The 27,310-nt window shown below is 63.3% G+C and overlaps 7 protein-coding genes across 22 annotated transcripts; 4 read left to right on the plus strand and 3 right to left on the minus strand.

Moving 5' to 3' along the window:
* Positions 1-117: 117 nt before the first annotated feature.
* Positions 118-2,749, minus strand: LOC110471532 (SMAD family member 6). Of its 2 annotated transcripts, none has more exons than XM_085560505.1 (4): positions 2,631-2,749; positions 1,857-2,270; positions 1,625-1,708; positions 118-997 (listed from the first exon to the last, which is right to left on the minus strand). In XM_085560505.1, the coding sequence occupies exons 2-4, from the start codon at positions 2,248-2,250 to the stop codon at positions 462-464; spliced, it is 1,014 nt and encodes a 337-aa protein (XP_085416631.1). In that variant the 5' UTR covers positions 2,251-2,270; positions 2,631-2,749; the 3' UTR covers positions 118-461. The 2 variants fall into 2 exon arrangements, with proteins under 2 accessions (XP_085416631.1, XP_021387920.1); XM_021532245.4 differs by having other exon boundaries at positions 1,610-1,708.
* A 930-nt stretch (positions 2,750-3,679) lies between these two features.
* FLAD1 (flavin adenine dinucleotide synthetase 1) lies at positions 3,680-7,453 on the minus strand. Its single transcript, XM_021532241.4, has 8 exons — positions 7,299-7,453; positions 6,438-7,197; positions 5,840-5,987; positions 5,558-5,656; positions 5,280-5,469; positions 4,820-4,893; positions 4,040-4,739; positions 3,680-3,812 (listed from the first exon to the last, which is right to left on the minus strand). Exons 1-7 carry the CDS (start codon positions 7,437-7,439, stop codon positions 4,604-4,606), a joined length of 1,548 nt encoding a protein of 515 aa, XP_021387916.3. The 5' UTR covers positions 7,440-7,453; the 3' UTR covers positions 3,680-3,812; positions 4,040-4,603.
* A 331-nt stretch (positions 7,454-7,784) lies between these two features.
* On the minus strand, positions 7,785-8,634 carry CKS1B (CDC28 protein kinase regulatory subunit 1B). 2 transcript variants are annotated; one of them, XM_021532244.2, is made up of 3 exons: positions 8,549-8,634; positions 8,102-8,229; positions 7,785-8,035 (listed from the first exon to the last, which is right to left on the minus strand). In XM_021532244.2, the coding sequence occupies exons 1-3, from the start codon at positions 8,605-8,607 to the stop codon at positions 7,983-7,985; spliced, it is 240 nt and encodes a 79-aa protein (XP_021387919.1). In that variant the 5' UTR covers positions 8,608-8,634; the 3' UTR covers positions 7,785-7,982. The 2 variants fall into 2 exon arrangements, with proteins under 2 accessions (XP_021387919.1, XP_021387918.1); XM_021532243.2 differs by having other exon boundaries at positions 7,785-8,229.
* Positions 8,635-8,833: 199 nt separating this feature from the next.
* Positions 8,834-19,009, plus strand: SHC1 (SHC adaptor protein 1). Of its 12 annotated transcripts, none has more exons than XM_085560477.1 (15): positions 8,894-8,960; positions 10,861-10,944; positions 12,984-13,429; positions 14,527-14,688; positions 14,928-14,998; positions 15,316-15,379; positions 15,640-15,759; positions 16,161-16,214; positions 16,334-16,385; positions 16,568-16,694; positions 16,792-16,960; positions 17,152-17,212; positions 17,325-17,492; positions 17,575-17,837; positions 18,102-19,009. In XM_085560477.1, exons 1-15 carry the CDS (start codon positions 8,951-8,953, stop codon positions 18,228-18,230), a joined length of 1,980 nt encoding a protein of 659 aa, XP_085416603.1. In that variant the 5' UTR covers positions 8,894-8,950; the 3' UTR covers positions 18,231-19,009. The 12 variants fall into 12 exon arrangements, with proteins under 12 accessions (XP_021387913.1, XP_085416610.1, XP_021387915.1 ...); XM_085560478.1 differs by having other exon boundaries at positions 17,328-17,492; XM_021532238.4 differs by lacking the exons at positions 8,894-8,960; positions 12,984-13,429 and adding an exon at positions 8,834-8,872.
* A 183-nt stretch (positions 19,010-19,192) lies between these two features.
* PYGO2 (pygopus family PHD finger 2) lies at positions 19,193-21,180 on the plus strand. 2 transcript variants are annotated; one of them, XM_021532310.4, is made up of 3 exons: positions 19,198-19,424; positions 19,503-19,552; positions 19,628-21,180. In XM_021532310.4, exons 1-3 carry the CDS (start codon positions 19,301-19,303, stop codon positions 20,699-20,701), a joined length of 1,248 nt encoding a protein of 415 aa, XP_021387985.3. In that variant the 5' UTR covers positions 19,198-19,300; the 3' UTR covers positions 20,702-21,180. The 2 variants fall into 2 exon arrangements, with proteins under 2 accessions (XP_085416630.1, XP_021387985.3); XM_085560504.1 differs by having other exon boundaries at positions 19,193-19,552.
* Positions 21,181-21,336: 156 nt separating this feature from the next.
* On the plus strand, positions 21,337-24,804 carry PBXIP1 (PBX homeobox interacting protein 1). The gene is made up of 11 exons (XM_021532309.3): positions 21,337-21,382; positions 21,864-21,942; positions 22,155-22,260; positions 22,345-22,412; positions 22,503-22,641; positions 22,751-22,963; positions 23,046-23,069; positions 23,152-23,225; positions 23,310-23,435; positions 23,524-24,494; positions 24,576-24,804. The coding sequence occupies exons 2-11, from the start codon at positions 21,883-21,885 to the stop codon at positions 24,631-24,633; spliced, it is 1,839 nt and encodes a 612-aa protein (XP_021387984.1). The 5' UTR covers positions 21,337-21,382; positions 21,864-21,882; the 3' UTR covers positions 24,634-24,804.
* A 719-nt stretch (positions 24,805-25,523) lies between these two features.
* PMVK (phosphomevalonate kinase) lies at positions 25,524-27,226 on the plus strand. 2 transcript variants are annotated; one of them, XM_021532308.3, is made up of 5 exons: positions 25,524-25,625; positions 25,768-25,831; positions 26,392-26,544; positions 26,610-26,739; positions 26,957-27,226. In XM_021532308.3, the coding sequence occupies exons 1-5, from the start codon at positions 25,543-25,545 to the stop codon at positions 27,091-27,093; spliced, it is 567 nt and encodes a 188-aa protein (XP_021387983.1). In that variant the 5' UTR covers positions 25,524-25,542; the 3' UTR covers positions 27,094-27,226. The 2 variants fall into 2 exon arrangements, with proteins under 2 accessions (XP_021387983.1, XP_085416656.1); XM_085560530.1 differs by having other exon boundaries at positions 26,638-26,739.
* Positions 27,227-27,310: the final 84 nt, after the last annotated feature.

Raw genomic sequence — 27,310 nt, forward strand, 5'->3', positions numbered from 1 at the left:
TGATACCTAGGCCCACAGCTCCCTCCTTCTCCCCACTCCCTTCCCTCCTGTTCCCCCTGTGCCCACCGGCCCTGGCTGCCACCCCCCCAGGCCTGGCCTTGACAATGGGGACTCCTGCCCCTGACAATGGGGACTCCTGCCCCATGCTTTGCTTTTTTAATAAAAATAGATAAATTAATATAAACTTAAACATTAAAATAATAAAATTATTTAAAATACATTAAATAGTGCCCTGCATCACTAAGAGCCCCATAGCTGGGGGAAGCAGGTGCTGGCAAGGTGGTGACCCGTGCAAGGGGGGCATTGCATCCAGTTAGCACTGAGGCAGAGAGTCCCCAGAGCCAGGATGATCCTGCTCCAACACAGCCCTGGAAGACACAGGCTGAGGAACAGTAGAAGGGCCCCCCAGCTTGTGAATCTGCTTTTGGGGAGCTCCCTGGCACCCCCCACCAGCCCCAGCCTCAGTGTGGCTGGTTCAGCAGGACCTCAAGCCAGCATGGGCAGGAGGTGATGAACTGCCGGGAGTAGCAGGGTCCCCAGCCCTTGGCAAAGCTGATGCGGATACTGTGGGGGTCACAGGGTCCCTCCCCAGGTAGCTGCCAGCCCCCTCTGTCCCCTGCCCACTCATAATCGAACACCTTTGCCGAGTAGCCAGGCAGCACCTTGAGGACAGTGAGCCCGCAGGCACCAGGGGGGCTCAGGGTGGGCGAGCTGATGAAGATGGGGTGCTCACTGCGGTTGTACGCCCAGACACCACCTGGCTCCTGGCTCAGCAGCAGCCCCCGGCCAATCTTGCCACGTGCCCGCCGGACAGCACAGCTGCGATAGGCAGCAGGCAGCTGGGCCAGGCAGAAGCCACTGCCCCACGGCAGCTCACAGAAGACGTTCACTGATGCCTCGTGCACGGCGTAGAGGCGGCCCACGCGTGTCCGGTACTCCCAGTAAGCCAGTTTGCACCAACAGCCGTCCTTGATGGTGCTCCATGAGAGACTGGTGTCTGGCAGAGGAGAGCAGAGCTGTCACCACCAGGACATGAGTGAGCCAAGCAGCTGGATGGGCCAAGGGGAGTGGGCAGAGAGGGCATATGAGGACAGATAGATGGACATGACGCACCAGGGATGCCTCAGCACAGAGTCCTGCACTGGGTGTGAGCCGCTGGAGCTCTTCCCAGTCCCCAAGTACCGTGGTGAAGGGGTGGGGGAGGGCAGTGACGGGGGTTGGTCCCTGAGTGCAGGGGAAGGTGGGGCAGTGGCAGCTGGTGGCCTTGGTGGCCAGCAGCCAGGCAGGAGCTGGGGCTGTGTGCGTCAAGGCACATTGTGTGTGTCCCCATAGGCAGCGCTTCCTCCAGCAGGGAGCCTGGCGCTGCCAAAAATAACAGGAGCTTCAGTGGCGGGGGGGCGTCTGGGCCCAGACTGCTCCCCCAGCAGGAACCCTCATCCCCTGTCGGAGTCTTTTCCTCCTGCTGGGAGTGACTGCTGGCTCCATTCCCTGATTTTCATGATCTGTCCCCTCCAATCTCTGTTTCTGACTCAGGGGTTCAGCCCTGCCCAGTGCCCTCCTGCCTGCTGGGTGTGGCAGAGGGTTGTGGAGCGTGATGGGTCCATCTTACCACACCAGTCCCCACCGTTGTAGCTGAACTCCATGAGCTGGGTCTCATCTGGCCATGAGGGACCACAGGATGCCTTCAAGTATGGGGGTGGCGGGGTTTCTGCAGGGGAGAGAGAAGGAAATAAGAGGTTGGCAGTGCATCCTGCCCTCGCCCCCCAAGCCCACTGTAGCCTCTGAGCCAGCCCCAGAGAGCAGGGGTCAGAGCCTGAGTGGGCGAGGCAGCCTCCAGTGTTGCTGCCAGCACTCACCAGGTACAGCCAGGCGGCTGAAATGATGAGGGTTGCAGCACAGCACAGCCAAGTCCCCACAGGCCCCCTGGCCCCCAGCGCAGTAGCAGAGGTGCTTGAGCTCATGGGACTGGTGGAGGTCAGGCCAGCGGAAGAGGCGACAGAGCAGGACTTGAGGAGGGAGTCCCTGCTTGACCCCTCGTGGGTCCCCCCGTGGTGCCAAAACGCAGCCAGACTCCCAGGCGCCCTGGCTCTCCACCACCTGCACCAGCAGCTCCAGCTCCTCATCCTTCAGCTTCTTGAAGAGGGCATGCACCGCTGGTTTGAGGGCACCGGGGCCATCCTCGGCGCTGGCTGCTGCACAGCGCTGCTGCCACAGCCTCCGCACCAGCCCAGCACGGCGTGAACGGAACATGGGGTGGTCGTGGGGACCACCTGCAGGATGGAGACAGGCATCACCCCCCGTGCCCTCCGAGGGCTGTGGCTCCAGGGGGTCCCAATGGGGACCCTGTGCATCTTCCCGTGTCCACCCAGATCCCTGGCAAGGCTACTTTGCCTGGATTTGCTGCTGTCATCCCCACCCTGAGGGCACAGTGCCGCTTCAAGGCATACTGGCCACATGGTCACATCAGACATGAGCCCAAAAACAACCCTCACTGCTGGGGAACCTGCCTGTGCTCAGACGGCGAGGGCAGGGGTCCATATGCTCCTGCCCACAGCACCCACCCACTCCCCTCTCACCCCCCCCATCATGGGGCTCGGACAGGGGTCCCTGCAGAACGGGGTCTCACTCACGGTGGGTGGCAGAGGTGGGCGAGAGGCTCCAGGGCACTGCATGGGGCTGTGCTCTCAGGGCGGCCGGCACTGCTCTGCCCGTCACGCGTCACTGCCTGGACTTTTTCCTGTGCTGGGACACTCTCCCCTCCCCCGGACCTTCCCATTTGGGGAATTCATTGATTTCCCTCATCCCAGCCAGCCCTGGAGCTAAGCCACCGCCAGGGTCACCACACCAGGATATGGCAGGCACAAGATCCATGGGCTCCAGTGGTCAGGGATGCCCACTTGGTAGTACCATGCTACCAAGGCAGCTGGGCACAGCCAGGAGCCCAAAAAGCCCCATGGACACCAGCGCACAACCACAGAGCAGGGTCCAGCTGAGCAGCTGATCTGAGCATGGGGAAGCAATGAGGCACAGTGGCAGGGCACCGTCATGGCAGACCCCATCCCTACTCGTGTCCTTACAGAGACTACTGCAAGAACCACCTAAGCCCCTAGTGGCATCTTAGGCAAGGGTTCCTGTTGCCCCTCAGTTCTTGACCTGGCTAGGGCCCCCCCGCGGGCAGTGGGTGAGGGTGGGAGCCTGCTCCATAACAAAGGAGCTAATGTAAACGGGACCCTTATCCTGCGCCGGGCCAGGCTTCCTGCTCCTGACTTCCCGCCGAGATAAGGGAGGCCACACTGGCGCCACTGCTGCTGCCGAGGATGGGGCATGCAGAGCTTCCCCTGTGGTGGGGCCAGGCACCAGCACAGGCAGCAATGGGGCAGGGTGGGCTCACAGACCCACAGCCACCCTTTGGTGTTACCAGCCATGACCTGTGCTGCAGCTCCATTGGAGATATTTTGCTCTAGCTGCTTCCCACAGACTGAAACAGGAAACAGCCAGGAGTGGGGGAGCAGACAGGAGATGCAGGCGGAAACCCCAGCTCCCCACTCTTTCCCCTTGGCTCCAAGGGACATGGGACCCTCAGTCCTGGACAAGGGCAAGGGGTGCACTGGAGTGCCTTAGTGCTACCCAGAGCTAGGATCAGAACGTTTGGAGACACACACACACACACTCCCAGAGCTCTGCCCAAACAGATGCAGCCAGTCAGGTGCTGCTCAGGTTTATTAGGGTCTCTGATCGGGGGAGTGCAAGCTGGAGCAGTCTCGGTGCCAGAGGTCCATCAACTCCATCAGCACAGGGCAACAAGCATAGTCCTGGGGAGAGAGGCACAGGGGTAACAACCCACTGACCAGTACCAAGGCCACACCCTCTTAACCCCCAGAATTGCCACAGCCAGGCTGTCTCCCCTCAAACACCACAGCCAGGCCCTTTTTTACTCCAGGAGCACCATGGCTGGCTTCCGTCACCCCCAAACACCACAGCCAGGCCCCGGTCACGTTCCAAGCACTATGTCAAGTCAAGCTGCAGGCAGATCACTCACCCCACAGCACCAGGGCAGGCAGGGGCTGATGGGGTCCTGCAACACTGCGGGGGCCTTCCCTAGTCCAGCAGCTCACGGATGCACCAGCTGCAGAGAAGGAGGTAGATGCATTTCCACAGAAGCCGCAGGATCCAGGAGCCCAGGCGCAGCCCAAGGGAGGTGGCAGTGGGTGCTGGCAGTGCCAGTGCCTGCACCCGTGCCACTTGCTGGGGAGCACCCTGTAGACAGGCTGCCATGCTCCAGAAGAGGTGCATGGCCCATGAGGAATCAGCAGGATCTGACACAGTGGGAGAGGCAGCAGTGCTGACATGCGGGGCCCTGGCAAGCACTGGAACCTGCTACATTCTCCACGTTTCCAAAACTACAATAGTGGGTGCAGGGAGGGGTACAATCTGGGGACCCTTTTGTTCCTCCCGCTCCTGCCCTGTGGAGCTCTCAGGGCTCAACAAGACCACGTGCCAGTGCAGTGCAGACTGCAGCAGGTTTATTTAGTGCTGACAGGCAGCAGCTTTATTCAGTGTCACTCCCAGCAGCATTCCAGTGGAGGCTCCCAGAGCATGGCCTTCACTGGCGAGAGGTGCGCTCTTCTTCCTCATTTTCCAGCTCATAGGCAGGCCGGTAGCTCTCCCGGCCCTGAGCATCAGTATAGCACAGGGCTGGGTTCTTCTGTGTGTTGGTCATGCTCCCCAGGGATGTGTAGCTGTGGAAGGAAGAAGCAGCTGCAGGACTGCACCCAGGGCCACTGGCTGTGCATGCGAGAAGGCAGCCCTGGGCACTCACCCCTTGTCATAGAGGATACAGTAGGGGACAAAAAGCTTGCGCAGGAATTCCCAGATGTCCCGGTAGCTCCAGTCCTGCAGGCAGAATTGGGCAGGGATTGAGGCAGAGGCAAAAGGCTGCCCCCTTGCCTCCCAGGGAAGCAAGCCAGACCTTCCTGGAGAGCACCTGGGAGAGCTAGATGGTCATCGGAGCACCACTGCCCCTCCCAGCAACTCCCCAAACACAGGGCAACCCCCCGGCAGGCAAGAAGAAGCCCTGCCCAACAACACCCAGCAGCCTCACTGCAGCAAGGGGCACCCACAGCTGCCCAGAGGGGCAGCAAATACTCTGCGAGAGTGAGAATTGTGAGAGAAGCTGTCCAGGATGGGGGTGGATCACTGCTGGTTCCCAGGCCTGTCAGGTCCCCCTGCCAGGCCCTGTGGCAACAGCTCCAGCCCCAAAACAGGTGGAGGCTACATACCAGCAAGGGGTTCACCCGCATGTAAGGGGGCCACTCGGGGTCTGTCACACACATGGGGGTCAGGGTGCGTGAGTAAGGGTCCGTCCGCCGCGTTCCCATCAGGACAGCCTCCAGCTGTGGCTGCTGCTCCTTCAGCTGGGCCAGCGCCTCCCGGATGGAGCCCTCCACAGTGCAGAGCTGGACCCCATACCTGTGCCGGCAGGGTGGGCAGCTGTCTGCAGGCTGCAAGCAACACTGCACAGCCTCCAGGCAGCAGCCCACCTCACTCTGCCTCCTACCTCTGGACTGTTGTCTGAATGAACTGCTCCATTTCAGGGAATGGGGACACAATGCGAATGTAGAGCACCTGCAGCCTCTCCTGCCTCGCTGGGAACCGCCTGCAGAGAGACCCAGTGCAGCTGTACTCCAACTGATGGCAAGGCAGTGTCCAGATCTGACCAGCTGGACCCCAGGAATCCACTCATTCCCCTAGGGTGGAGCAAGCAAGAGCCCCAGAGCCCTGGCCAGGGTCTGCAGGACCCCTCAGCCTTGCCCCAGCCTGGAGCCCCATGCGTGGGTACCTCTGCACAGCAGCGTGTACGAGGTGCAGCAGGGCTGTGCAGTCCTTGCCCCCGTTGAAGCCCACGCAGAGCTGGACCAGGCTGTACTGGTCCAAAGCCTCCTCGATTGTTCGCAGGGCTGCTGCCACCTTCTTCCCCAGGGCCGAGCCTGCCAGGACAGGACAGTTGGTGCCTGCCCAGCTCATGTTCCCTTAGCATAGCCCCAGGGCCTAGGGCACTTCACCCTCTGGATACATCTCATATTCATACACACAGCAGAGCCATTGCTGGTACCACAGCTAACAGCTTGTTCAACCCAGAGATCTGGGCCACAATGCAACAGGGATTATGAGGGCACTGGGGAACTGTGGCACTGCAGCTGCTGCTGCACAATGTGCTCTCAGACCCTGCCACCACCAGCCCTAGCTGAGGTTACAGGTCCCATTCCCACCTGTGTGGGATGAAGCCCACTGCAGCTGCAACAGGCCTCAAGCCTCCCAGCACACCACAACAGGCAAGCTCTGCTCCCAGGCTGGTGTTCCCACTGCCCCAGCCCTGCAAGGCTGCACAGGAGAAGCATGGAAGCACAGAGCTGTGCTGCAGCATCTCCCCCCAGTACCTGACTCAGCCAGGCCATAAACCTCCACAGCTGCTGGAGAGACACAGTCTGTCACCAACGGCACCGCAACACCCGCTGGCAGCTCCTTCATCAAGAAGCAATACGCTTCCTCCAGGTCCTGCTCTGACTCCGAGTCCAGGGTCAGCTTCACACGGTAGTAATTGCTGGTCCAGTCTGGGTATGAGCCCAAGCTGACGCGGCCCCGGAAGGTGGCATCAGCCCTGTCCAGCAGCGGCGTGATGACCATCTCATCGGATGCCACGTAGATGGTGCGGGAGTGGAAGTGGGTCTGTTTGCTGTGAAAGAGGTGAGCAAGGCCATCCAGGGCACGCTCCATCAGTGCCGGGATGCCGGGGAAGATGTAGACATTGCGCACACTGACCAGCGGGTACTTGAAGGTGCTGCCGGTGTGCCTGTCTGTGCCATAGTTGAGGCGAGAGGACTCGGGGACGCGAGCCAGCTTCATCTCAGGGCACTGCACCTCCGTCTTGCCAAAGAATTCGTGCACCAGGGCCACCAGCTCGGGGTGGAGCACGACCCTCTCCCCAAAGGCCTTAGCCACGGCCTCGAAGGTCACATCATCGTGCGTGGGGCCGATGCCCCCGGAAGTCAGCACGTAGGTGAAGCGAGCAGCAAAGGCGGCCACCTCACTGGCAATGGCCTCCACGTCATCGGGGACCACGGAGATCCGGGCGACACTCACGCCGAGAGCACGCAGCCGCCGGCACATGAAGAAGGAGTTTGTATCCTGCGTGTAGCCCTGAGGGGAACGGAGGCGCCCATGACGGCGGGGCGCCCCGACCCCAGCCGCAGGCCCCAGCCCGCCCCACGCCCGCAGCCCAGGCCCACCCGCGGCCGCACCTTGAGAATCTCGTCGCCGATGACAATGATGCCGGCGGTGCTGGCGGATCCGCGGGCCGCCGCTGCGGGGCCCGAAGCGGCCATGGGGCGCCAGGCGGCGGGCCCGCGCACTCGCCCCGCAGCCCGCAGCACCCACCACATGGGGCCGCCCGGGCACCCGCGCGCACCGCCCCGCGCGCTCACGGGCCGGCCCGCACGTCCGTCACGCGGCCCCGCCAGCTCCCATTGGCCGAGAGGCGGGACCTGCGGGGACGGAACCATCGCAGGGGCGGGCAGAGGGGGGTGCCGGTGCAGCTCCGCCTCCATGGCCGTGCCCGCTGGGCCGGGGCGCGTGCGGCCCCCGTCTCCGGTGGGCGCGGGGAGGCTCTCTCTTCCCCACCTCCCAGACCCCGGGGAGCCTCCTCGGGAAACCCCCGGGCACAGACTCCGCGGTACCGGGACCCCTTCGCCCTCCACCCACCTCCCCCGGCACTGCAGACAAACGGCTCCCAAACATCACTTTATTAAAATTTTGAAGGCATCGCAACGGGAAGGGCCTCCGGAACCCGGGCCGAGCAGTCAAAACGACGCACAGGCAGCGTCGAGGGTCACGGGGTGAAGGCCCCGAGAAATGCCGAGGAGAAGAAGGAGAAAGGTGTTGTCTCAATGTGGAAGGACTGGGAGCTTCGGCAGACCAGGGGCCACTCACTTTTCCGGCTTCTTCGGCAGTGGCCGTCGGAAGAGCAGGATGTGGGGCTCTGCGGGGCAAAAGAGGGGGTCAGGCCGGGCCCCCTGGGCGCCACCCGCTGCCCCGCGGCGCTCACCTGGCTCGTGGATCATGTAGTGGACCCAGCCCTGGCTCTGCTGCACCCCCAGGTTCCGCCACTCCGACTCCGACATCAGGTGGGTCTTGGGCACCAGCTTGGCGATGTCCTTGGGCAGCATCACGTGCCTGTAGCGCCGCACCTCTCAGTCAACACCGGGGCACCCCCGACAGCCCCTCACTCCCCAGGACGAAGATTCCCTACCGGAGAGCTGCGCCGTGACCCGATACAAAGCCCTCACCAGGCCCCCCCGCCTTACCAGGGCAATTCCCCTCTCGCTCCAGCAGGGAGCCACGACTCGCCCACCGCTGCCCTCCCCCACTCGCGAGCCGTTAGTCGCCGCTCCACCCCACCGCGGCATTTCCCTCCCTCACCGAAGCAAGCTTTAACCGACACCCCTGCATCCTTATCAAGCAGACGCTACCGGGACCCCTCCCCGCTGCGTACCGGTACTCAAACTCCTCATCGTCGTACTTGTCGGAGTAGTAGATCTGTTTGTGCGCCATGACGGGCCCGCCGCGCCCTCCCTCGGCGGCCGTTGGCGCCCCCGCCCCCCGCGCGGCGCTTTCAAACGCCGCCGCCCCGCGCGCCCATTGGCCAGCGCCGCGCCGGGGGGGGCGGGGCGGGGCGGCCGCCCATTGGCCGGCGCGCGCGCGACACGGCGGGGCCGCGGCGCCGCTTCCCGCGGGGCCGGGCGCGGGCCGCGATTGGCCGTCGCGGGTCACGTGGCGCGGGCGCGGCGGGGCCACGCCGGAGGGGCGCGGGCCGGAAGTGAGTGGCGGCGGGGGCGGCGGGAGAGGGGGCGCGCGGGAGCGGCGGGAGCGGCGGCGCGAGGCCCGCGCGTGACCGATGGTGCCCGGTGAGCGCGCGCCGGCCGGGGCGGTGAGGGCGCGCGCGGATGGCGGAGGGGGGACCCGCGCCGGGCCCGGGAGCCCCGGCCAGGCCCCGCGGTGCCCCCGCGGCCGCAGTGTCGCTGGACTGAGGCCACATCGCTCGCCGCCGCCGCCGCCTTCCGCGGAAACGAGTGGGGGTTCTGCCGCCGCCGCTCCCAGTGCTGTGAGGGCCGAGTCGCCCTTCCTAGCTGCCTCGTTTGCCCTGCGTGAGGGAGCCTGGCCGTGGGGCAGGCCCGGAGCCTCCTGCATGCCGCCCGACGGGGGTTGGAGGAGCCGGTGTCGTGCTGTGCTGAGGTTCCGGGGTGACCCACCCGACGTGGCGGCCGGCTGCGTGTGCCTGGGGCTCAGGCTTGCGTTCCCCACCCCGTGCTGGTGCGAGACACGGGACGGACACCGGCTGTAGAGGTGCTGCAGGGTCTAGGGAGAACCCCGAGCCCCAAGACTGGCATGACCTCCGGCAGGAACGGGACAGCGGCTGGGTTTGGAGGGTTCCTCGCCCTCTGCGGGGCTGGGCTCTGCCCTCCTGCCTTTCGTACGTCAAAGTAAGGCAGCACTGAGTACCTGGAGCTTACTCAGCTGTTGTGGAAAGGGGTAGCTGCTCCCCCTTGGAGATCTGTGTCTGCTCTCCAGCAGTGTTGTGTCCATCTGTTCTTGCTTCTCCCCTCGAATCTCTTAAATGGGGTCACCCACACAGATTATAGACCACGGACATGGCTTCCAAGGAAATGTGACCTGGGCCCTGCTTGCCACGTTGGCGCTACAGAAGTCTATGGGCAAAGGGCACTGCTTTGTGGTGCTTGCCAGGGCTGCCCTGGTGTCAGCCTGTAACAGAAGGGCTGAAGATGCCATCTCCTCTCAGCCAAGGAGGGCTTCAGGATCCACCTGCTGCCTTTTGGTGGGGGAATGCCTTGACTGGGCACCCTGTGAAGCTGTGCATAGCAGTGTTCCATCCTCAGGAGGGACACAAATGGGCTGTGGTAAGGCTGAGCACCCTGGCTCTGGGTGATGATGCTCCTTCCCTGGCACCATCCTCGGTGCCCGATGTCCAAAGGATGTGGTCGCCACCTCTGCTTGGCGGTGGCGTGGTACTGCAAGGGTCAATCTCCACTGCCATGGCCAAGCATAGCTCTCCTTTATCTTGCTGCCTTCCAAGCTACTGGCGACAGCTGGCACAGGCTGCAGATAAAGGTACAATTGCTGCCAAGCAGTAAATCATGTCTGCTGCCCTTCACTGCTCCACCAGCCTGGCCTGGACTGCCTCACTAGGCAATGGCAGTGGGAGTCAGAAGAGTGAGAAAAGTGCTTTGCTTGCCTTGTTTTCCCCTTGCAGAGCTTCCTGCCTCTGCCAGCTCACCACTTGTAGAGTCTTTCCACGACTCCTGTCTTCACCAGTTCCCCTGGGAGGAAGGGACACAGCCCTGGGGGCTCTGTCTATAATTTTGCATCAGGATGCCAGCTGAGGGGATGGAGGAGGGGGCAGTTCTGCCCCTCTGGTTGCTTTTGCTCTCCATCCTTGCATGTGGCTTTCCAGTACTGGTTTTTAGGCTGGGCAAGGATCGGTTTCAGCACTTTTCTTGGGTCACAGAGTGACTCTAGGCCCACAATGCCATTTGCCAGTGTAAGCAGGGCTCAACCTCTTCTTCCTGTCCCAGCGCATTCCAGCTCCATCTTATTTCCAATGGGAAGAAGGCAGCTTCCAGGTTTCTCTTACTCTTTGTGCCAGCAGCAGGTTGCATGGCAGCCACAGCCCCATCCACCTGTGGACAGCATGGAGGAGCAGGGTCTGCCTCTTGGCACCGTGGCCCCCACCCACCTCAGCGGGCTGGGACAGGGCTGGCTAACTCCCTGTTTGTCCCCGAACCGCAGGTCGGAGTGCCAGACGAGAGGGGCTGTGTGTCTCTGCTCCCTGCCCAGGGCCTGCCCTGCCCTCCGCCGGCGATGGAGTATGTGGTAAGGACTTCGGTGGAGGGCTAAGTGGCTTCGGTGGTGGATCCTGCCTGCCTCCTCTGCCTTCTGGGAGGTCTCCAGCCTCTTCCCCAGATCTCCACTGGTATCTCCTAACCCCCTCTTCAGAACGAAGGAGAGGTTGTGTGCAGGAATGCGTAAATGTTGTTCGATGCTGCTGTGATGTGTGAGGGAAAAATCAGCTATTGGCTGGATTTGAGTGTTCTCCTTTGCTTTACCCCTGCCTCAGAGGTTCAGCATTGACTGCAGTTGGGCAGAGGGGGTCTCCTGCCCAGGGCGAGGTCTGTATGTGTAGCCATCTGCACCTTGCTGCAATTTCTTGCCAAACCACTAGTATTTTCCAGGCCTCTGGCTCCCAGGTTTTTTCCAGGGAGGATGTTGGTAGTGGAGCCCTGAGCATCCCCACTCTGCTTCTCTTCCTTGCCCCGGCTGATGTGTGAAGTCCCACTCTCAGGTGCCTGAAAGTAGTCCACATCCTTCTGTTTCTCATGATCCATTGTCTTTCTGTGGTGGCAGGGCACATGGAGCAGCTGGGCCAGGATATGTCCCCAGAGCCCCTTGGGGGCAGTTGTTCCAGCTGCTCTGCTCATCCTCTGCTGCAGGGGCAGGAGCTCCTGGCATCTGCGTGGCAAAGGGAAGGGCTGCAGCCTGTGGGATGGGGCTTGGGACTGCCTGTTCAGGCAGGGCTGGTGTTCTGTGTCTTCACATATTTCCAGGTTTGCCTTTTGCACTCGGAGCCCACTGGGAGGGAGCTCTGATGCCCTGGGGTGGACTCTGGGGTTGAGGGAGCTGTGATGGTAGCACCTCTGGTCTCCAAGGCCTGGGAGCTGCAATGCGTCTTGTAACAGGCTGTTGAGTGATGTGGGCAGACTGGCCTCGAAGGTTCTGAGAAAATCAGGAATGACTCTAGCTTATAAAAGCAGAGATGCGTCTGAGCAGGAGCTTCAGCTGGGGAGCTTATCAGCCCTTTTCTGCCTGTAGGTGATGGCTGCTCCAAGCCCTGGGGTGGTGGAAAGGGGCCAAGGAGACACTCCTGCCCCCTTGCAATTCCATTCTGCTCTTATCCTGGGGGAGCATCAGGGCTCACAGAGCTGCCGTGCCAAGCAAACCTAGGCCCACATCAAGCAGTGGCCAGGCCATCACGGGCAAACCCCACTGCTCCACGGCCACTTGATACTGCCCAGCCAGCTTCCCCTGGCAACAGGGCTGCACTGGCCCCTCACTGGGCCAGCAACTTCCTGGCTCCGGGCTTCCTGCTTTTCTTTAGAGGAGTGGTGCTGCGGCCACAGGAAGGTCACAGCACTGAACAGCCGGGGGCCCCTGGAGGGGACAAGCACTTTGTGGAACAGCCAGCACAGCTCTCTGCCTGTGGGACCACCATGGCTGAGCTGGGGGGCTGGCTTTCACAGAGCTAGTGTGCATGGCCAAGGAGGTACATCAGTGACTGGCCCACTCGCGTGTGCTGCTGCCCCTCGCATCATGTAGGTGCAATTTCCAGCCCTGTTCTGGCTTTCCTTTCCCTGTCCCCATGGCAGTGTGCCAGGCTTTGTGAAGTGGGGCAGGCAGCTGCTAGTGCCAAGCAGTGCTCCAAGCAGGGAGAGCCTTTTCCTTGGCCTGGATTTACCCAGTTTTGGTTTGGTGGACAGAGCACCTGGTGGTTGGTAAGACTCTGGCTTGTGATGCATCAGGGGTTGGGTTCTGTCTGAACTCCTTGCTTCATCCTATAGGTGGTAAAGGGGGGAGAGCTCTTGTCCCTCAGTGGGACCATAGTGGAGTGGGGAGAGCTCTTGTCCCTCAGTGGGGCCAAGGCTGTGGAGGGCAGGACAGTCGGGTTGGCCCAAGTTCCTGCTGCATGCAAGTGCCTTGAGGAAAGGGGAACAGGGGAGACCTGCCCTGAGCCCCCTGATCCACAGGTGGGAGTGTCACACAGCTCCCCGAGGCTGCAGGGGCCAACTTTGCCCCCAGCACGTTCTTGCCGCCCGCTCCCGCTAGCTCCGCCTGTGACCTTGATTTTTCTGCTCCAGATAAGCACTGCGTCCCCACCCCTCGCCGGGAGCCCCTCCTGCGCTGCGCCCCAGCCCCAGCGCAGCCCGCGCCGCGGGCAGAGCCTGCCCCGCCGCCTGTGAGTCAGCACAGCTCTTCCGATCAGCCGCAGCCCCTTCATCTTTTCTCCCGGGAGGAACAGCTGGGATGCGGGAAGCAGCAGCGATTATCTGCAGCCTCTCCCACAGGCTCCCCACCACGACTGGGGGATTGTGCTGAGCCCTGCCTTGCCCAGCGCGCAGCCTACCTGTATCCTGCTCCTGGCCGTCCTCCTCTTTCTCCCACCAGCCCTCCAGGCAAGATCTGTGCTCTCAAAGGACTGCATGTCCCTGTATTCCAGGAAGCTGCGAGCACCGGTGTCATCTCAGCATCGCTGCTCCCCCCAGCAGAGCCCAGCAAGCCAACAGCAGCTGCTCCCCGCCGACACGTGGGTTGCGTGGCGCTGGCTGCCACAGAAGGACCTTGTTCCCTCCTGGACAGTGCTCGGAGCAGGGCTGGGATGGGCTTGGATGCGCTCTGTGTCTGCCTCATCTCCGGGCTTTAAATATTCATGCTTTTGATTTTCTCTTAGCGGGCAGTGGCACAGGGGCTGGAGCGAGCTGTGGGGCGGAGGGTGGCCGTGCTGAACCCTGCTGCAGGGCAGAGGGAGCTGGATCTGGTCCTGGATGAAGACAATGGGTTTTGTTTCTGGCCTGGTGTTGAAGTAGCAAGGGGCTTGAGGACCTCCAGGCTGGGGCCAGAGCATTCTGAGCTGACCTCCCTGAGCCAGCAGCTCCCCAGGGTGTCGCTGCGGCCCCATTTCCTCCCTGCCGTAACGCGTTGCTCTCAGTCTGAATGGATCTGCACATCCTTGCTGACGCTGATCACGATTGATCGGCTGTGCCTGCACAGGTCTGGGCAGCCCCTGGACCTGCTGCCACCATCCCAGGCCCAGCTCTCCGTGCCAGTCATGTCAGGCTGGCGTGGACCTAGCGCAGAGTTCAGCCAAGGCTTCTGCTTGGGGGCAGCTTCCCGGCGGCTGCGGGCACTCGGACTCTCTGGGGGGCCCCTGTGAGGCCCTGTGAGCTGGCTGCATCCACCCTACTGCCACTCTGGACAGGGCAGCTGTGGCCCTTCTCACCCGTCTCGAGCATGGATCTCCTGCAAAAGAGCAAATACAGCCACCTGCGGAACGAGTCTGTCTCCTCTCCGGAGGAGGCCGTGGCGGGCCTGGGAGTCCTGCCCTCTCCAGTGGAGTCCCTTGCAAGCATGCAGTCTCTGCCTGGTTCCCTGTCCTCCTCCCTCAGCCATGCTGCACCTCTCGGGGAGCTCTCGCCTGAGTTGGAGGAGAGCCCTACCACCCTCTGCTCCTTCTTCCCCAAAATGGCCAACCTGAAGCTCTCCAATCCTGCCAACTTGCTCAGCTTGCGGGGCTCTTCAGCCAGCAGCAGCCCAGGGGAGCCTGGTCCCCCTGGGATGCCAGCACTAATGCCAGGGGTTGCTGCCAGCCCCGGCTCAGTGAGACCTGTCACTGTCTGTTCCCAGGATATGAACAAGCTGAGCTGTGGGAAGAAGACGCGGGTGGAAGGTGGCCAGCTGGGGGGTGATGAGTGGACTCGTCACGGCAGCTTTGTCAATAAGCCCACCCGTGGCTGGCTGCATCCGGATGACAAGGTCATGGGCTCTGGGGTCTCCTACCATGTCCGGGTGAGTGCTGGGGACTGGGGGAGAGTGGGAAGGGTCACGGTGGGGATTTGGGACCTCCTGGTGTTAGGATGCACCGTGCTCTTTAGGGAGGGGTGGGGGACAGGGCAGGGCAATGGGCAGTGGGATTCCCAGAGAAGTTACTGCTGCAGAGATGGGGTGCTTGAGGCCCCAGCCCCCTCCCTGCCTGCATGGGGGACAAACTCCATGGCTGGCCAAGCTCACCTTGCTCTCTTGCACAGTACATGGGCTGTGTGGAAGTGCTCCAATCCATGAGGGCTCTGGATTTCAACACCAGGACACAGGTGACCAGGTGAGCTCTGCCTCTCCCCAGGGACTGCTCCTTTTAGGGAGGGATGAGGAAGTTTTCTGAGCCCTAGGCAAGCCCCTGGTAGCACATGGGGCTTTCAGTGGGGGCCAGGGGCAGCTGCAGACCATCAAATACTAATTCCAGTACATTTTGCCCACCCAAAGAGGCCCAGCTGGCACTGCCTGAGAGCTTCCACTTTGTCACCCTGTCTGTCCTGTGCTGATACCTGTGTCCCCACTATCCTGACTATGCCGTGGCTGGGAGGGTCTTGGGGCAAGGCAGGCACTGTGGGGGTTGACATTTCACTGCACTCCCTGCAGGGAGGCCATTGGGCTGGTATGTGAGGCTGTGCCTGGTGCCAAGGGAGCCGTGAGGAGAAGGAAGGTGAGGCCTGACTGGGAAGCTGCTGGGGGAGTGTTTGTGGCTGGTTTGGGAACAGGGCCAAGGACCAGATCTCAGCCCAGCTGGCATTGCTGTGCTGGTCAGCCCAGGGCTGTGATCTCCCAGCTGAGGCTTGGGTCAGGGCCACTGGTGAGGACAAGGTGCCCATCTCTGCTGTGGAAGCAGTGGGATGTGTCCTGTCCTCCTGCTGCTGGGCTGTCTGGACTGGGGAGCCCCTTCTCTACGCTACCATTTGCCCCTAGCCCTGCAGCCGTTCCCTGAACTCCATCCTGGGCAAGAGCAACCTGAAGTTTGCAGGCATGCCCATCACCCTGACCATCTCCACCAGCAGCCTCAACCTCATGGCCTCAGACTGCAAGCAGGTGAGAATGGGGAGGGGTTGGGTTAGCTTTGGACAAGCAGAAATCCTCATGTACTTCACCCCAGATCTTGCTGGGGCAGGGGATGCCCCCAGCCTCCCCAGGGAATGTCTGGATGGACTGTGAGATGAGTGCTTCCCTCCCCGCAGTCCCTGGGGCTGATGTGCTTTGTGGGATCTCTCCTGGAGATGATGAGATCCAAGTCCCATTGCCTGGGGTCAGATCTCCTGGTTTTGACCCCACTCCTGGTGATGTCCCAGTCCTTTTCCTGGTGGGTCTGTGGCTCATAACCAGGGCTCTGGAGGATTTTGAGCCCCCATGGAGTGGGGAGGAGCGAGATGTGCCACCCCTGGGTGGGTGACAAGAAATTCCTGGCTATGTCCAACAAGCTCTCCACCTTGCAGATCATCGCCAACCACCACATGCAGTCGATATCCTTTGCATCAGGGGGAGACCCGGTGAGTACCCAGCAGGGTCCCATCCATGCCCTGTGTGGGCGCCTCTCCTGCCCCCTGCCCAGCTCTCGAGCCCGGTGCTCCCCAGCAGCCCTGTCTCACTGCTGCTGTCTCACCCACAGGACACAGCCGAGTATGTTGCCTATGTTGCCAAAGACCCCGTCAATCAGAGAGGTGAGGGTGCTGCAAGGGTCCTCGATGCCAAAGCCCCACTTTGGAGGTGTTCAGAATCAGCTCAACATAGCGGGGGGAACTGGATGACCCATAAGAAAGCTCTGGGGTGTACAGGGCAGGCTCTGGGGTGGAGAACCTTGGTGCTGGAGTTCCACAATCCCACCCCACCATTTTCTACCCAGCCTGCCATATCCTGGAGTGTCCTGAAGGCTTGGCACAGGATGTGATCAGCACCATCGGGCAGGCCTTCGAGCTGCGCTTCAAGCAGTACCTGAAGAACCCTCCAAAGCTGGTGACCCCCCACGACAGGTCAGAGCAGGGTGGTGTGTCAAGGAGGAAGGTGGTTTTGGAGAGGGGATGCAGCCGTGGCTGCTGTCACAGGCTTATCTGTGCTGTGCTCTCCCAGGATGGCGGGGTTTGATGGCTCTGCCTGGGATGAAGAAGAGGAGGAACCAGCCCCAGATCACCAGTACTACAACGACTTCCCCGGCAAGGAACCTCCCATTGGGGGAGTCGTGGACATGCGGCTGCAGGATGGGGCTGCTCAGACCCCAAATCACTTGGGTGCCACACTGGTGAGGCTCTGGGCATGTCCTCTTGGGGAGGCACCGTCTTATAAGGGAGATGTAGAGACCCTGACTGAGCCATGGGTTCTGCTGAAGGTGATTTGTGTCTCCCCGGTGTCTCTGGCAGCCTGGGGTGTGGGGAGCAGGATGGGGGGTGAGCAGGAAAGGGGATGGGGGCTCATCACTGCCTCTCCCTGCAGCCTGTCGGCCAGTCATGCAGTGGGGAGTGTGACCCCCAGAAGCAGCATGCTCCAGCCCAAGGTAATGTGATGGGTGTCTCCATCCTCTTCCATGGACCCCAGTGCTCTGATGGTGGGCACTGGTGAGGGGCCAAGGTGGGTTGAAGCCCTGCTGACCACAGTGCTCCTGGTAGCAGGGAGAGAGAAATACCCAGCTCCAGCAGGCACGTCTGGCCGCACAGACCTCTTTGATGACCCGTCTTATGTCAACGTGCAGAACATAGACAAGACACGCCAAGCTTCAGCCTCTGGCACCCCTGCCACAGCCAATGGCAGCACGCAGAGGGACCTCTTCGACATGAGTGAGTAAACAGTGGCTGCAGCCAGGGCACCCAGGGTGGCTGTGGGCTTGGTCATGGTGCCCCTGCTCCTCTGTCCTTGCAGAGCCCTTTGAAGATGCCCTGCGTGTGCCCCCATCTGTGCCTGTGGGGCTGCCTCCCGCCCAGGTGGTGGCCTCCATGGAGGAGCAGCTGAGGCGGGAGCCCTGGTACCATGGGAAGATGAACCGCAAGGAGGCTGAGAAACTGCTGAAGGTGAATGGAGACTTCCTGGTGCGGGAGAGCACCACCACCCCGGGCCAGTACGTGCTGACTGGCTTGCAGGGTGGGCAGCCCAAGCATCTGCTGCTCGTCGATCCCGAGGGAGTGGTGAGTCCACACAGGGGCCTGGGGATGGAGCTTGGGACAGCATGGGGGGTCCTAGGGCTTACAAGAGCCACCAGAGCATTGAGGTTCTGCAGTGCTTGTCAGGGGACAGCTCTGGGCTGGCTTTGGGGATGGACGGGGCCTGGCGGAGCATGGGTTTGAAACTGCAGCCCCAGATCTGTGCCCAGCCCATGCCATGGAGGGTGGTAGCTCTGGCCTCACAGGGGCACTGACAGCCTCCTGAGCGCCCCTTTTCTGGCCCCCCAGGTGCGGACAAAAGATCATCGCTTTGAGAGCGTCAGCCACCTCATCAGCTACCACATGGACAATCACCTGCCCATCATCTCGGCCGGCAGTGAGATGTGCCTGCAGCAGCCAGTGGAGAGGAGACTGTGAGCGCCCAGGGACCCCAGTGCACGGCACCCCCAGTGCGCAGCCCTCTGGCCGTGTTCCATGCCCCAGGGAGCCCTCAGACTCTTCCAGGTGCTCCACCCAGGACTGAGCACGGACTTGGCTGAGGACAGGCCTCTCTCCTTTCACCACATGGAGCTGGTGGCCATAGGGGGGTTCAGGCTGTGAGTGCCTGCAGGGTAGGGAACTGTTCTTGCAAAGCCCATGCCCCTCCAGCTCCAGCCTTTGCAGAGCAGCTCAGCTCCTACCAAAACCCAGCCCTGCTATTGTGCCACAGCCACTCTCGTGCTCACCAGCACGGGCTCGGGACTGGCAGGGCTGAGCCCCCCTGAGCCAGAGGCAGCCTGTCCTTATCTCTGGCCCCTGGGCCAAGGAGGGGGCCCGTGGGGGGCTCCGCTCCCCCAAGCACGAGGCCCTCGACTGTACCAGATCACTTTACGTGTTAACTCTGTGCCTTGACCCCGCAGGTCCCACACTCTTATGCAAGGGCAGGGGCTGGTTGCAGAGCCTCCCCCGTGCTCCCAGCACCCTGTACCCCACCGTGACATGCTTGTGCTCCAGGACACGTGCCAGCACCACGTCCCCTTCCTCCCTGCCCGTCCAAGGGCAACTCTGGCAGCCCCGGGGGGTTGGCGGGAGGACCCCCCTGCATGCACAGTGTAACTCCCCCCAAGCCAAAGCGCAGCCCGCCCCTCGCAGCCCCAGGCCCCTGCCCCGCTATACCAAAGGAACTGGCGGTTGTATTAAAGTTGGTATTTCTCTAGGCCCTGGCTGGTGTGAGCTGGGAGGGGTCGCTGCGGGCGGGCGGTTCTTCCCTGCGGGCGCTGCACCTCGTCCTCTTCCTTCCCCCCTGGGACCTCGTGCGTGGTTTGGCCCGTCTGCCCCCCCTTCCATCGCGCTGCGTTTGGTTTGGTCCGCCTGGCGGGTGAGGCGGGAGTCTGCGGTGATTGACGCGTCTCGTGCCCGTCGGCGCCGCCCCCCGCGCGCTGTGATTGGCCCCGCCTGGGTTCCGGCTGCGGTCGGGCCATGGCGGCGGCGCGCGCGCGCTGAGGGCTATGGCGGCCCCGCACGCAGAGAAGCTGGAAGGAGCGGTCCCGGCCCCGCCGGCCCCGCCGGGGCCCCCGCACCCCGCGGGCAGCGCTGCGCCCGGCGGGCCCGGCCGGAAGCAGGGGAAGGCAGGTGAGCGCTGGTGGGCCGGGACCGGGGTGGGCGGGGGTCGCCCCGGCTGCGCTGACGCGGCCTCGCTTGTCCCCGCAGGGCTGCAGATGAAGAGCCCCGAGAAGAAGCGGCGCAAGTCCAACACGCAGGTAGGGCCGGGCTCGGGGCGGCGCGGGGCCCGGGGGCGCGCCGCAGCGGCCCTGACCGCCACCTTCTCCCCGCAGGGCCCTGCCTATTCGCACCTCTCGGAGTTCGCCCCGCCGCCCACTCCCATGGTGGACCACCTGGTGGCTTCCAACCCCTTCGAGGATGATTTCGGGACCCCCAAGGTGGGGGCGCCGCCTGCCCCCTTCCTGGGCAGCCCCGTCCCCTTCGGCGGTTTCCGCATGCAGGGGGGGATGTCGCCGCAGGTGCCCCCCGGTTACGGCGGGGGTCCCCAGCCCCTGCGGAGGCAGCCCCCCCCGTTCGCCCCCGGGCAGATGGGCCCGGCCTTTAGCATGCCCCCCCAGAATCCAAACTACGTGCAGCCGGGGGGCTTGAGCTTCGCCGGGCAGCCCTTCAGCCAGCCCCTTGGACAGAACTTCAGCCCCCCTATGGGGCAGCTCATGCAGGGGCCTGTTGCCGGCTTCGGGCCCATGATGTCCCCCACTATGGGGCAGCCCCCGCGGGGGGACATGGGACCCGGGCCAGCCCTCAACCCCCCCGGGGGCCCGGCAGTGGCTCAGCGCTTCAGCCAGCCCAGCAACCTCTTTGGACAATCGCCCATGCAGCGCCCCGGGCAGAACATGCCACCCCTGCCCCCCACAGCCAGTCCCTTCCCTGGGGCGGATCCCAGCTTCCCTGCTAGCAGCGAAGAGGGGGGCAAGAACCCTCCCCCCAGCACCTTCGCCCAGGAGCAGCACTCGGGCTCCCCCGCCACCGTCAACGGGGCACAGCCGGGCTTCGCCCCCAGCAGCGCCGGGCGCAGCGCCAGCACCCCTGAGACCAACAGCCTCCCCCTGCCGCCCCCCGGCAAGGCCAGCAGCGCCTCGGGGCACCAGCCGCCTCCAGGGCTCGTGTACCCCTGCGGGGCCTGTCGCAATGAGGTGAACGATGACCAGGACGCCATCCTCTGCGAGGCCTCCTGCCAGAAGTGGTTCCACCGAGAGTGCACGGGGATGACCGAGAATGCCTACGGGCTGCTCACCACGGAGGCCTCTGCCGTCTGGGCCTGTGACTTCTGCCTCAAGACGAAGGAGATCCAGTCGGTCTACATCCGGGAGGGCATGGGACAGCTGGTGACCGCCAACGACGGCTGAGCCACCGTTCAGCCGCCTTGTACAGCTTTCCCCCACCGATTTAGGACCAAACACCCATTTTTTGTAGCTGTCGCCCCCCCCGCCAGCCAGAGAGCCACTGCCATGCGCTGGCTGTGGCTGCTCACTGGGCACTGCCTGGCACCAGGACCTACCAGGGGACCCGGGACGGTGCTGGCCATGCCGGTGTCACGCCTTCACTATGGGCAAGGCTCTGACTCCGGTGCACCGGCTCGGTGAGGGCTGAGCCTTCCTGGTGCATCACAGCGCTGCCCCCAGTTCGGTTATTACCCTTGCAGGGGCCATCTCCGGGACTGTGCAGCGCTCCTGGTGTCCCCTTCCACATTGACGGGGCAGTCCCGCTGCCCCCTGCTCCGGTGCTGGGGACGGTCCCGGTACCCGCTCCCCACCCCAGGTCCGTCCGTTTTAGCCAGTCGTTGATGGAAATTTTTGTACCGTCGTTATAAAACTGTTAAATCGCGTGTCGGTGTGTGTGCGCGGCTGTCGGTGTGTGTTTGGCACCGGGTGGGGCGGGGGGCGCCGCTCGGTACCGGCGGGGCCGCGCCCGCTGTCCCCGCCCCCTCGCGCCGCGGGCTGCGATTGGCTGCGCGCGTCACGTGCGCGCCCCGGCCCGGGGCGGCGGCGGCCCCGCGGAAAGTTCCCGGCCGGACGCGGCGGGCGCAGGTACCGGCACGGCGGAGCCGCCGCTGCAGGCCCGGACGGCCCGGGACGGCGCGGGGGCGCGGGCGCTGCTCGGGGAGCCCCTGGGAAGCGGAGAGGAGCGGGTTGTCAGCGGCGGGGCCGTCACCCCCGGGCCGGTTCTGGGTCTCAGACGGGGGTGGGGGGAAAAGAGCGGGGCGGGAGCTGCCCCGTCCGGTGCTGCCGCTTTGCTGTGGGGCGGTGGGATCCCGACCGGGGCCCCTGGTTCCCCCACGCCAGGCCACGAGTCACCCGTCCACCTGCTGGGTCGCATCACCGGCTAAAAATACCCCGCGGCGGCAGCTGGTGTCAGTGGGGGTGCACCGGGACTCCCTGAAAGCCTCCCAGCTACAGGCTGCAGGGACTGGCTGGCACCGGCACCATGGCTCTCCCGGTCACATCAGCTGGTACTGGGAGCTGGGTCATGTCCCGCTGTCCGTGCGTCCGTCCGTCTGTCCCCTTGCAGGTAGCACTGGACTGTCCCTATGGCGGAGAAACTGGATCCCCGAGATTCAGAGAGCAGCTGGGTGCTGGCGGGCAGTGAGGTGAGGGCTCTCGACCCCCAGAGCAGACCTTCACTGCTTGAGATCTCCAGGGCAACATCCCAGAACTGGGACCCCATGCCTTGGGGCCCTTAGGGCAGCCCCCCAGAGCTGGAGACCCCCAGGCACACCCTACTGTACCAGTGCCTACCCGGGGCTGCAGGCACATGGAGGTCGGGGCTAAAGTTGTGTTCCTGTGTACTCCCTTCCCCTAGGGTCTGCCCATTGACACGGTGGGTCCAGAGCAGGACTCAGCCTCCCGCAGGTCTGACGATGAGGAACCGCAAGAGGAGGATGAAGGCACTCAGGACACAGTCACAGGCAGGCAGCCACCATGGGTATGGGGCAAGCTTGGTGTCACTGTCCTGTGTCACTGTCTCATCCCCATGCTCTGCCTCTCCCCAGCTGTGACCACCAATGGTGCCACTACCTTCCCCAGCCAGACTTTGTGCCCTGAGGGCAGCGGGCAGGGGGTGAGTCAGAACCGGGGGGCTGGGGGTGAGCTGGAACTGGTGGGGTGCTCCCCACACAGGGATACCCCATGTGCCAGTGCCTGTCTGCAGGACCCAGAGGAATGTGAGGACTCCAAGGCAGTGCCTGCTCTGGATGGCTCTGCAGAGCCCAGCGTGTTGGAGGGCGATGAGCAGGAGGAGCTGAAAGCTGAGGCTGAGCCACAACCCTGCCCTGACACCCCTCAAGCAGGTCAGGGGACACCCCCCCTGACAGGGGACTTTCCTGGAGGAATCTGTGCTGGCAGTGTTTAGGTGTAGACCCTCCCTGGAGGTTCCCCCCCCCCTCCATCTTCCCCTAGGGCCAACAACAGAGGATGTGTCCTGCACCAGCAGTGATGATAACATGGAGGGGCTGCGCTGGCGGAAGGGCCACAAGCCCCATCCTGAGCCCCCCACTGTCACACCTGCCTCACACCGGGGGACACCTGATACTGGTGATGATGGGCTTAGTATGAACAAGTACCTGTTCGGTGCCTTGGCATTGGTTGCTGTGGGGCTGCTGATCATCACTGGTAAGTGGGAATCCCAATGGCCGAGACGCCAGGGACAGGGTGGGGTCCAGACATCCCCCCCATTGTCCCCTCCTCTCCCCAGGTGGTATCTACGATGTGGCAGATGGTGAGTAGAGGCAATTGGCCCACCTGGGTAGGGGGACATCCTGCAGCAGCCTGGACGTTCAGACCCATGTCATCTTCCACAGGCCCTGTGGAGAGTGTGGGGAGCTGGGACTTGGCTGCTGGGGAGCAGGAGTCACTGCTGTCCGTAGACAGCAATGTAAGGAGGGGTCTCAAGCAGGGCTGAGTGAGGGCAGAGGGTGTCCTCAATGCCCCCAGGGCTCCCAACCTTCCTGTCCTCCAGGACTCCCAGCAGGAGCCCCCTCTGGCAGATGCTGGGGGCTCACAGAACATGCAGTCCATGAGCCAGCTCCTGGACAAGCTGGCCAAAGAGAACCAGGAGATCCGGCTCATGCAGGCGGAGCTACAGGTTGGTGACCAGTACCACGTCTCTGTGCTGTGCCCCGGTGCTGCTCTCCTGCTGCCACCTCTTTCACAGCCCCCCGCCCCTGCCCCAGGCCCACAAAGAAGATCTGCGGGCACTGCTGCACAAGAGCGAGGGTGAGGCAGCCACGGCCGGGGCGCAGCAGCAGAGTCTGGCCAGAGAAAACGTGCGGCTGCGCGCAGCGCTGGAGCGGGAGGTGACGGCGCTGCGGGAGGCCCAGGCTGAGCTGCAGCGCCTGCAGGCCGCAGGGGCCCCGGGCAGCCGCAGGGAGCCAGCGGCAGAGCAGCCTCGTGCCACAGGCGTGCCGGGGCGTGGCAAGGCCGTGGCACGGTGGCACGGCAGCCTGGATTCGTTGCGGCAGGAGCTGGCAGACACCCTGGACCGTGCGCGGGGCTCTGGGGATCTCAAGGGGCTTGTGGAGGAACTAAGCATCCTGGAGCAGCACCTGGCCCAGGTGCTGGAGGCAGAGGGCTTGGGGTCATTCTCCACAGCCTGGAAGAAGCCATTCAAGGTGGAGAAGGAGAGCGGGTGGCACAAGCAGCATGGCACCAGGGGGTCCCCCCATAAGGAGGAGAGGAGAGAGCATGGCAAACCCCACAAGAAGGATCCCCAACCTCCCCGTGAACACAAGCCAGGCAAATCCTGGGGAAAGCCGTCTCACAGCCACCCCCACCATGATTCCCATGAGGTGCCCTGGCTTAGGCGGTACCGGGCACCACAGGGCTGTTCTGGGGTGACTGACTGTGCCCACAAGGAGGGCCAGGAAGTGCTTGGGGCTGTGCTGGAGCCGGTGCAGAAGGTGCAGTTCCTGCAGCTGCTGGAGAGCTTCATGGGGCAGCTGGGCTTGGGGAGACAATTTGGGAAGCTGGCACCGCAGCTTGATGGGGCCTTCAGAGCTGACGGTGTCTTTGCCCATGACCGCCTGCGATTTGTCGATTTTGTGGATGACGTGGAGGATCTGCTTGAGGATGTGGCATGGCAGGAGTGGGGCAACAAGAAGGCGGTTGATGGTTTCGAGGAGTACATGCTGCGGCACTACAGTGGGTGAGCTGGGGTGGGCAGTGCCAGGGGTCCCCAAGGATTCCCCTGCTACTGCAGCCCATCACACCTTCCTTTCTCTTGCAGCGCCTCTGGGAACGTGTGGAGCCAGAGAGCCCCAAGGCAGCATGGCACACGTGGGTAGAGCCAGAGGGGCAGTAGTGTGCCAGCACCCCCACACAAGGGCTCCCTACATGCTGTTTATGGGGGTCTGGGAGTGACCATCACACCCTGTAGGGCCAAGTAGGGCCACATCCCCAACCAAATGTACTGTGTGATACTGCACTGCCACCATGAATAAAATCACTGCTGGGCAGAGATGTGTAGATGTGGGGAAATGGGGGTGGGGGGAAGGGAGGGTGCTTAGGGAGGAGGGCTGGAGAAATGGGGGTTCAGAGGAGGAATAGGGAGTGTAAGGGGAGAGGAGGGGGGACTGAAGTGCTGTGGGCAAAGAAGGTGCTGTGAAAGGGAAGGAAGGAGTGCAGGGAGGAGGAAGGGCTGCTGGGACAGAGGGGGTGCAGATGAAAAGGCAGGGGAAGGGGGTTGCTGGGGGAGAACAAAGGGTATTGGGGATGCTGGGGAGAAATGGGGATTTAGAGAAGGAACGGTGAAAAGGAAAGGGGAGTGCTGGAGGAAGTGAGGGGCAGGTGAAAAAGTGAGGTGCAGATGGTGCATAGGGATGTTGAGGAGGAAGGGTGCTCGGAGAGAAAAGAGGGTACTGGGGGAAATGGATGCTGGGAGAAAGCAGGGTGCAGAAGAGTAGGGATTGTTGGGGAAGAGTGCTGGGGAAATGCAGATGCTGGGAGGAGCAGGGTGCGGGTGAAAGGGAGCGTCAGAGGAGGATGGAGGGTGTGAGGAGGCAATGGGGGCAGGGGGCAGAGGAGTGCGGGCTACCGGGCAGGACCCGCCATGTCCCCGGGCAGCCTCGCTGCGCTGCGGGCTCCGCCCGGCAGGGGGCGCCGCGGGGCGGGGGTTGGGGCGGGGCGGGGCTGGGCCGGGGCGGGGGCTGGGGCGGGGCGGGGCTGGGGCGGGGCCGGGGCGGGGCCGGGCGCCGATGGCGGCGCCGCGCGCGGTGCTGCTGCTGAGCGGGAAGAGGAAATCGGGGAAGGATTTCGTGGCCGAGGAGCTGCGGAGCCGGTACCGGGCGGGGCGGGACCGGGGCCAGCCGTGTTGGCGGGGAAGGCACCGGGTGCAGGGATGGTGCCAGAGGACAGGGAGGCCGGGACTTGGCCGAGTGGAGCCGGTGGCAGTATCCGTCCCGCGAACCTCTCTCCCGCAGGCTGGGCCCTGATGTCTGCACCATCCTGCGCCTCTCCGGGCCCCTCAAGGAGCAGTACGCCAAGGTACCGAGCCGTGTCACGCCCCGCTGAGCTGTGCCAGGACACTCCCGTGCCGTGCTGTGCCGTCCCACGCTCGCCCCGTGCCACACCATGACATACAGTGCCACACCATCCTGAGCCGTGCCGGGACACTGCCGTGTTCTACCGCGTGCTGTGCCGTCCCACGCTCGCACCGTGTCACACCGAGCCGTGCCGTGCCACACTGAGTTGTGCCAGGGCATGTGCTTTGCTGTCCTCTCTTCCCATGCTCATGCCGTACTACACCGCGCCACGCAGTGCTGAGCTGCTGCACCGTGCTGTGCCATCTGATGCTTTGCCATGCTGTGCTGAGCTGTGCCATACTGCACCACACCAAGCCATGTCAGGACATGCTGTGCCAAGTTGTGCCATGCCACGATCATGCTGTACCACATCATGCCAAGCTGTTGCGTGCTGTGCTGCGCTGTGCTGAGCCATCCCATCCCACCGTGCTGTGCTGAGGCGTGGCGTGTCACAGCAGCCATGGCTGTGCCACGCCACACTCCTTGGCCCGGACCATGCCTACTGAACCCCCTTCCCCACAGGAGCATGGTCTCGACTTTCAGCGACTCCTGGATGCCAGCGCCTACAAGGAGGGGTTCCGTCAGGACATGATCCGCTGGGGCGAGGAGAAGCGCCACGCCGACCCCGGCTTCTTCTGCCGGGCAGCAGTGCAGGGGGCGCAGCAGCCGGTGTGGGTGAGCTTTGGGGAGCGCACGGGGGCACTGGGGCACAGGACGGGTGCTGATGGAGCCCTGCGCAGGTGGTGAGTGACACACGGCGCCTCTCAGATGTGGAGTGGTTCCGGGCCGCCTACGGGGATGTGGTGCAGACCGTGCGGGTGGTGGCTACTGAGGAGACAAGGAAGAGGAGGAACTGGGTCTTTGTCACTGGTGAGCAAGTGAGGGGCACTTCGCCTAGTGTGACTGCGACACCAAAACTGGGGTTGCCCAATGGGCACGGGTCTGCTGCCTCCACTACCCTTCCTTGGCAGTGGGAGCAAGAGGCTTTGGATCAAGGCCCCTGCCTCCGGGGGGTGAGGCCATGGTGAGGGTACAGACAGACAGATCCTGACCATCCCTGGGGCCTCCCCGGGCTCTGTGCTACCAGGGGTGGACGACGCTGAATCTGAGTGCGGCCTGGACCAGGGAGTGGCCTTTGATTGGGTGATCACCAATGACGGGGATAAGGTGGCCCTGGATGAGCAGCTGGAGATGCTGGTGCAGGCTCTCCACAGCAGCCTCTAGTTCCATGTCTCTCCACTGGGGCTTGGGGACTGCATCATCCCTCCCTTCCCCCCAGCCCCTCAGCATGTCCCCCTCCACCTCCTGCTGATGATGCTTCCTGTTCTGGAATAAAGCTCTGACACTGAGAACCGCTGCCACGCTGGGCCTGTATCTCATTTCTGGGGATGGGACACACAGGTGATCCTGCCCCACCCCCACCGTGGGTTTCCCAGCTTCT

This window comes from Lonchura striata, chromosome 25, assembly GCF_050655825.1.
Source record: "Lonchura striata isolate lonStrDom1 chromosome 25, ASM5065582v1, whole genome shotgun sequence".
Taxonomy (NCBI): domain Eukaryota; kingdom Metazoa; phylum Chordata; class Aves; order Passeriformes; family Estrildidae; genus Lonchura; species Lonchura striata.

Excerpts from the sequence above, each read along its gene's own strand:
- CKS1B (XM_021532243.2), bottom strand. The coding sequence starts at position 8,607 with ATGGCGCACAAACAGATCTACTACTCCGACAAGTACGACGATGAGGAG. Across the intron at positions 8,230-8,548 it reads GATGAGGAGTTTGAGTACCG|GCACGTGATGCTGCCCAAGG; the intron begins GTACGCAGCGGG and ends GCGGCGCTACAG.
- PBXIP1 (XM_021532309.3), top strand. The coding sequence starts at position 21,883 with ATGGCGGAGAAACTGGATCCCCGAGATTCAGAGAGCAGCTGGGTGCTG. Across the intron at positions 21,943-22,154 it reads GGGTGCTGGCGGGCAGTGAG|GGTCTGCCCATTGACACGGT; the intron begins GTGAGGGCTCTC and ends CCCTTCCCCTAG. Across the intron at positions 22,964-23,045 it reads GGGGCTGCTGATCATCACTG|GTGGTATCTACGATGTGGCA; the intron begins GTAAGTGGGAAT and ends TCCTCTCCCCAG.
- PYGO2 (XM_085560504.1), top strand. The coding sequence starts at position 19,301 with ATGGCGGCCCCGCACGCAGAGAAGCTGGAAGGAGCGGTCCCGGCCCCG. Across the intron at positions 19,553-19,627 it reads GGCGCAAGTCCAACACGCAG|GGCCCTGCCTATTCGCACCT; the intron begins GTAGGGCCGGGC and ends TTCTCCCCGCAG.
- SHC1 (XM_085560477.1), top strand. Across the intron at positions 14,689-14,927 it reads GGGTCTCCTACCATGTCCGG|TACATGGGCTGTGTGGAAGT; the intron begins GTGAGTGCTGGG and ends TCTCTTGCACAG. Across the intron at positions 16,695-16,791 it reads CTGGTGACCCCCCACGACAG|GATGGCGGGGTTTGATGGCT; the intron begins GTCAGAGCAGGG and ends GTGCTCTCCCAG.
- FLAD1 (XM_021532241.4), bottom strand. The coding sequence starts at position 7,439 with ATGTGGTGGGTGCTGCGGGCTGCGGGGCGAGTGCGCGGGCCCGCCGCC. Across the intron at positions 5,470-5,557 it reads ATTCAGACAACAGTCCAGAG|GTATGGGGTCCAGCTCTGCA; the intron begins GTAGGAGGCAGA and ends CTGCCGGCACAG. Across the intron at positions 4,740-4,819 it reads TGTATCCTCTATGACAAGGG|CTACACATCCCTGGGGAGCA; the intron begins GTGAGTGCCCAG and ends TTCCTTCCACAG.
- PMVK (XM_021532308.3), top strand. The coding sequence starts at position 25,543 with ATGGCGGCGCCGCGCGCGGTGCTGCTGCTGAGCGGGAAGAGGAAATCG. Across the intron at positions 25,832-26,391 it reads TCAAGGAGCAGTACGCCAAG|GAGCATGGTCTCGACTTTCA; the intron begins GTACCGAGCCGT and ends CCTTCCCCACAG. Across the intron at positions 26,740-26,956 it reads GAACTGGGTCTTTGTCACTG|GGGTGGACGACGCTGAATCT; the intron begins GTGAGCAAGTGA and ends CTGTGCTACCAG.
- LOC110471532 (XM_021532245.4), bottom strand. The coding sequence starts at position 2,250 with ATGTTCCGTTCACGCCGTGCTGGGCTGGTGCGGAGGCTGTGGCAGCAG. Across the intron at positions 1,709-1,856 it reads CAGCCGCCTGGCTGTACCTG|AAACCCCGCCACCCCCATAC; the intron begins GTGAGTGCTGGC and ends TCTCCCCTGCAG. Across the intron at positions 998-1,609 it reads CAACGGTGGGGACTGGTGTG|ACACCAGTCTCTCATGGAGC; the intron begins GTAAGATGGACC and ends CTCCTCTGCCAG.